The sequence below is a fragment of the Plectrocnemia conspersa genome, unplaced genomic scaffold (assembly GCF_051122295.1).
Source record: "Plectrocnemia conspersa isolate PC_06_02 unplaced genomic scaffold, ASM5112229v1 ptg000010l, whole genome shotgun sequence".
Lineage (NCBI taxonomy): Eukaryota > Metazoa > Arthropoda > Insecta > Trichoptera > Polycentropodidae > Plectrocnemia > Plectrocnemia conspersa.
The window spans coordinates 24,657,121-24,664,114 of record NW_028277174.1 but is presented as its reverse complement, the minus strand read 5'-3'; the positions used below and the strand labels follow the sequence as shown (position 1 = coordinate 24,664,114).

At 29.2% G+C, this 6,994-nt stretch overlaps 1 protein-coding gene across 4 annotated transcripts in view; it reads right to left on the bottom strand.

Moving 5' to 3' along the window:
• Positions 1 to 4,004: 4,004 nt before the first annotated feature.
• LOC148231113 (very long chain fatty acid elongase 7-like) overlaps positions 4,005 to 6,994 on the bottom strand; it is an 81,690-nt gene continuing 78,700 nt past the window's right edge. For all 4 annotated transcript variants that reach the window (XM_088194040.1, XM_088194041.1, XM_088194042.1 and 1 more), the window contains 5 exons: positions 5,975 to 6,055; positions 5,736 to 5,898; positions 5,534 to 5,670; positions 5,274 to 5,465; positions 4,005 to 4,374 (listed from right to left, as the gene is read on the bottom strand). In XM_088194040.1, coding sequence (XP_088050166.1) covers positions 4,144 to 4,374; positions 5,274 to 5,465; positions 5,534 to 5,670; positions 5,736 to 5,898; positions 5,975 to 6,055 — 804 coding nt within the window. In that variant the 3' untranslated portion in view covers positions 4,005 to 4,143. The remainder of the gene's footprint in view (positions 4,375 to 5,273; positions 5,466 to 5,533; positions 5,671 to 5,735; positions 5,899 to 5,974; positions 6,056 to 6,994) is intronic.

The following is a 6,994-nucleotide window of genomic DNA, read 5'->3' as shown; positions in this document are numbered from 1 at the left end:
TACATCAATCAAACATCACTTTAGTTTTTTTTATAATTGAATTATAAATTACAGCATATTGTAGATACACATGCTCTATTGTATTCATAGACTTTTGTGCCAAATAGTTGACTGTCTCTGACCGTTACCATTTAAAACTTTCGCTATGTCGTACCCTAAATACTAATTGAATTATTATCGCCATTGTTACATACAATTCTAATGCGACAATTGAAGTTTACACAACTATCAATGATGTCTGAAGAGAAAGATCACGCAACCTTGATCTATGTGAGATTTACATCAGAGGTCCTATATTAGTGGTAGGCGAGTCTCAAATAAAATACGATATATATAACATTTAGAAGATTACAGGTTTTGTAAAATGTTTGTCAATTTTTGCCTGTGAGTAGTAATAGTAATAAAACGTTTAGAATAATTTAGAAATATATGATTTGCATACCCAACTATAAGAATTAAATGTTTTTTTTTTAATTGTGAAACAAAGCCCTGAGATGTGTTCAAACATCTGGTATGAAAAATGTATATATATATATAGTTAAAATAAATCTAATAAAATCTGAAAAGCCAAAAAAATTCAACGTGATTTATCTAAATTAATTAATACCATCGTGATCTAACTGGTTACCCTAATGCTTCATAATGATAAAAAACTATATAGTATTATTACAATACATAAAAAAATATAATACAAATAAGATAAAACATAATATATAGTGAGAAGGTAAAAAATCATTAATATATTATAATTAAATGATACGAATCAGACTAGCTCCTCGTAGCTGACATTATAAAGATCAATGTGCAATGCTAGCATATTAAGGAGCCAGATGGCTATAGCCATGGGCTATTAACAGTTCCCGGGTGCTCTCACCCGCTTCCTCAGGTCGTGTGAAAGCAAAGTTCGGCTCATTAGCGACCCTAGCACGTGCTTCCCATCGACATAGGGCCGATGGTCCACGTCCAGTCTCAACCTAAGTCGTCCCGATGAATCATAATGAAATCAAAATATTAAAAAAAAACAACTAATGACTGGCCAATTTTTGCTCCCCCTTGTAAAAAGCCGAAATGACATACCTGGATATGTTCTGGTTGCGACTGATGGCGATAAAGATGTCGAAGAATCATGGATTTCTTCCAGTTTGAAGCTGGAACACGGCCATATTAAAAGCACTTACAACATAAACTTTCGCCTCTCCATCAAACACTTCGCTTTCGACTTGGATGAAAGTTCAGGCTAACTCGCACCAAGCTGAGTTACGCCGAGATGACTTTTAGAAGTCCAAGAAAAGCAGCTGCTTTTCACGTCAATTGTGTCCAGTTTAAACAGATACCTTTATCCTAAAAATTCACAACTTCTATATAACATTTGATTATTATTTAAACTTTAAGTGTAATAAATCATAATTAAAATAAAAATAACGATACTCAAATCCGCGTATATTTAATGGTTATAAACTTGGCTAAAATAATTTAATATATTTTTTTGTTCAAATATGTCTATATTTATGTTTGTAAAAATAACTACATAATTTAATTGATGATATATCAACAACGCACTGTCTAAATTAATCATAAAAACATTCATAAGCTGCAAGAACTATATTAATACTTTTATTTTAAGATAAATACTTCATTATATGAGTATAAAATAAGATTAACTCGCTCATTCAATTTATTAAAAATAAAAACAATTACATTATATAAGGGCATAATAGAATAAAAAACATATACACATATAGTTAAATTTGTTTATTCAAATCCAATTGTGTCTATTTCAGATATGAAAATAATTTTCACTTTGTGTTTATATTTTTATATATCTTTAAATACAATATATAGACATTCATCCAAAAACGAAACGAAACGCTAGAGCGTAATGATTTTTTTAAACAATGTCAACAACAAAAGCATGGCTCGATAACGATCCGTATGCAATTCACACCATAAAGCACATAACACATAATCATTCCTAAAAACGTTCTCCGAAAAGGATCAGTGAAGAATAATTAAAGCGTTCATACAAGCCAACTATATCGCCAATATCTAGACATTGGCGATATCCAAAAATACTAAAATATATTTTAAACATATTTTTTTCTTTAAATATATATATATATATATATATAAAATTTCAGTTTACAAACATCAATACGAAATTAAGCACAATACGCGTATACGTACGTATATGCGTGTACAAAATATCAAGAATAAGTAATAGTTACATCTAAGGCATACTATGGCTGAAATAATACAAGACAGTCGACTTGTAATTTTGGCTAGAAATTATTTAACATTACTGTACACAAATTATACAACTTTATCTTATTGTAAGACGAACGCTTTGTTCATGTGTTCTTGGCAGGAGTATTCAGAAAACTTTACCTAAAAAATCTTTTTTAATAAAAATATATATAAATGAAATGGCTTCATCAGTTCAAGAGCAAAATAATAAATAGATGTCATGATGATGTATGACGATACACATATATATATGTATATATAAAAACGTATATCCCAAGTAGTTACCGTAAACCGTTAAATTAAATAAAAATGGAGAGGAAATATATGTATTATAATAATATATAAAAAATAATAAATAGAACCACAAAGATTATACTAAACCCATAATAAAATAAAATAATACTGAAAGTAGCGCGGAGCGATAAGGCGGTAGAGAAAATAAATATTTGCTAAGCAATAAATAGATATTTAAAATGTTTGATGTATAATAAAAATACACTATCTTTGATTGAGCCATAGCTGATCCGAAATATAGGATCAGTTCAATTAAATATAATGATATATTGTATATAATATATAATATAGCAACGTAACACAATGGGATTTTCCTAAATAATAAAACTACTAGAAACAATGACAAAGAGCATTCACATTAATTTTTCGCCTTTATGATATGCTTCTAAATTTTTAAAAAAATAGTCTCATTTTTCACAGTGACAACGTAAATTTAAAGCGTAAATGCTGTAGATATGGTACTTGAATAAGACTTTTTCAATAATTAAGTACCGGTCATTTGCTTGAATAAACCACAAATGAGTGAACAGGTGTGATTATCAATATTTATTAAACAAGTTTTTTAAAATATATATATATATATAAATTATTTCTCACACATAATGTTCTCTTTGAATTATTGAATAAAACAAATATGTTGAGATAAATTAGACGAATACAAAATTTACGTTGTTAGCTCGAAAGTTGCTAATAAAATAGTAATAAATTTAATATAATCGCTAAAATCCTATTTTATACATGTACAAATATATATTAACTAAATAATTTAAAGTAAAAGCTATTTTCTTTATACATCTGAATTATTATTATAAGCATTTATATCTAACTACATAAAACGAACGTAATTTTTTATAAATTTGAAACCTTAATCAGCGTAGAAATTATTATTATATATATACTACACATAAATGAAATGTATCAAATCTGAACATGATTGTATTTATTCGTTATAAATTATTTCCACCATATACATTTATTATATTTTTCATTTAGAATCGTTTATAAATTTCTCAAATATAATTCCTATAACATTAAGGTAACAATTTATATAACTAGAAATAAAATTCACAGATCATAATTAGATTGGTCAGACAAAGTGATAATATACATATATATATTTATATATTTAAAAAAAGTCGTTTTTAATATATACTTTAACATAACCGAAACTTCAACAGTAATCTAGATAAAATAACAATGAAAAATGGAATCAATTCGCTTAAACATTATTCAGGTATACATCAAGATCCGAATCGACTCTAAAACTCAATCTCCCGTGAAAGATGAAAAACTATCACACGACTGGGAAGACTTTCTAAAAATTGTGACATAGAAAAATTTCTTAATTAAATCAAATTGAACTTTGGTTATTATAAATTTGTTACAAAATTAGGATTCAACTGTGTTCGTTCCATTTTTAAAGCTGTTCCTGTCTCATTTCCAATGAATAACACAACATAGCTAAAAAAATTACTATTACACATATATATGTATATGTATATATATATATAAAAAAAAACAATTTGATGACCTAACCTAAACATAATTATTTAAAGTTAGCGCACCTAGAATAATAAATTATCACGACTAAATCACCAATGTGTCTCATTGATCTTTTTGCCCCCAGTCTCTGTGTTTTAGACCATTTCTAATGTCTTTGACGAATCCGTTGTTGATTCCGTTCGAATAGTAAGCATCAGCAGGTTCGTTCTTTGTCGTCACGTAGCCGTTTGCTACACCATTCGTACCGTTCGTATGAACGTATCCATTTGACACCCCGTTGTGGTGTTTGTAACCATTTGTTCCATTCGTAACCTTCGAGTCTTCAAGTACAGCCTGAAAAAAAATATTAATTTAAAAACATGTTATGATTCTTAAAAAAATAAAAAAAAATAATCTAATGTCGACTGATCCTCGTCACACAATTACAGTAATACTTATCGTTACTTCACTAACAAACTATATAATAAAAATCCTATCATCAGTCTTTCCATCCATCCATGCACAAAAAAATATAATTGTCGAATATTCATATTTTAACCCTTTGGTTACCGAAATCGGTACATTGACTTCCGTCACTTTCGCGAAAATTGCCAGATACGAAATCATCATTGAAGAAAGAATAAGATATACTTTTAATAGGTTGTAGGGTAAATAACATTTTTTGCGAAAATATATTTTTTACATGAAATCCTAAAATGCTCAGCAATGAAAGGGTTAAGAAAGTACAATATATTCTAGTTAAGATTGCATCAAAATATTAAATATTCTCTTAGTTCAATGAATAAATATATACTAAAACTCACGATGACTCATATGGCTTTAGATATATAAATTCTTTGGAAAAGTATCGTTGTCTTTTGGCAAACACTGTTCTACACATGTCGTGTTAAACTAAATAAAGTATAGCATAGATACTTTTTAGGACCATACCCAATACAGTAATTCCATTTCATACGAAAATTATATAATATATAAGCCTTTCAAATTTTGCTTAGTCATTCTCTAGGACCCTGAGAAAAATATCTTAACCATCCTCCTCCTACATCCTTTGCATACATCGCCACTCTTAGCACGTAATTCAAAGTATTTTTGCTACTTCATTTCCCGTAAACGCTTTGATTCTAAGTACCATTACATTTGATTCTCTTTCTGTATTCTGAGCAATGCTAAAAATGTACTGCACTGTCGACTCTAATATAGCACGAAACTAAATATCTACCCAAGATACATACCATACAAAATCCTCTGTTAAAGTCCACCTTTCTGGAGGATCTTTTTCCCGTGTAGTTTGACTTGTAAAAGTCCGAGAACAAAAACAAGAAGAGGAACCCGTGGATTGCGATCCACACCATGAACGACTTTGGATAGTTGCACTCTCTGAACAGCAGCTGCAGCTGATGCGAGAAGATCGCCACAAATTGCAACTGCAAATAAAAAAATATGACAATCACAATTCGAATCATAAAAATCATTGTCAATAAACCACACATACCATTTGGAATGACGTAAGGTACTTCTTCCACCAAATATACTTTTGGTAACGTGGTCCCATGGCAGCTACCATATAATAGAAATACATAACAATGTGAACGAATGTATTGAGTAACGCGAAGAATGTGCTGTGACCGCCTAAAAAGTTAAATTGACAATTCAGTACCATTATTTATTAATTAAAGTCGCGATGAAAGACTTACCCGGTGCAAATTTAAGTCCCATCCATACGGAGAACGGCATGACGCCGTGGTGGATCACATGGAGAGTTGATACGTGGTTGTTTTTCTTGCGCAAGACAAAGAATAGTGTATCGAAGAACTCTGTGAACTTAGAGAAGTAATACCACCAACACGTCTCTGCCATCTTAAATAATAATAATAAATATACAATTAGCATTGTAAAATACACAATAAACATTTCAATACAAATTTTAAATTACCCTCATTGCTAATGGATTTCTGGAATAGTCTACGGGTTGACACCTAAGATCATAGTGGCCCCACCAACCACTTTGTAGATACTGAAACAATTAAGATAAATTATTAAATAACGTTTCACTAAAATACACAAATCATATTCATTATGTGGTTGTTTGAAAATTTATATTAGGCCAAGTGAAACGAAACCCTATTTAATCAATTAATAATTAATTAACGATCTGGCTGAAGGGTATCTCCTGTTATTTACATGAAATATACTCTTACGGCTAATGGATTTAAGTTCATTATAATACATTTAAAAGCCTACTTTATTATGGTAAAAGTAAATTATAGCACAGTAGAAATTATTGGATGAACCTAAATAAAGCAGTGACTTATGTCTAAATTTGACATGCTTGGAATAAAACTGACGACATAAAATTAATAGATTTCAGAAAAAGTATTTCAAAATTTGTATTAACAAACATTTTAAGTTATATCGTTATTTTATTATAGTCTTGTTTATTTCTTTGAAATATTAATTTATGGTATTTTTATTAATACAGAAGTTTTACACAAAACAAAAATATATTAATTTAGTTATCTTCTCTATGAAAAACCAACCAATCCAATCTTTAATAATAAGTGTGAAGAGTATGTACACAAAGCGTTTTTGATAGCATACAAGAATATAAATATATGCAAATTTTCGTTCATTCTTAAACAAATCATTAGTACACCATAGGGAAAATTGTCGTGCTTGGACACACAAATGTCTAAGTGAATCTCTTAACAGTAAGTAAGCTCAGAGGTCATTGTTGAATGGTAGAACAGAAGGATGAGATCACAATACGCTCTTTTGAGCCTAATTTCCTATTACATTAAGAAAGAGCCATTATCCTTCACTTTGATGGAAAAAAAATACAATTAAGCTGCATTGTCCATTGTCTAAGCTGTATTTTATTATAAAATACACTGCACTTGATGAAAAATGTGAACAAGATACAAGGAATCTATTTTAATGTAAAATTACATGCTGG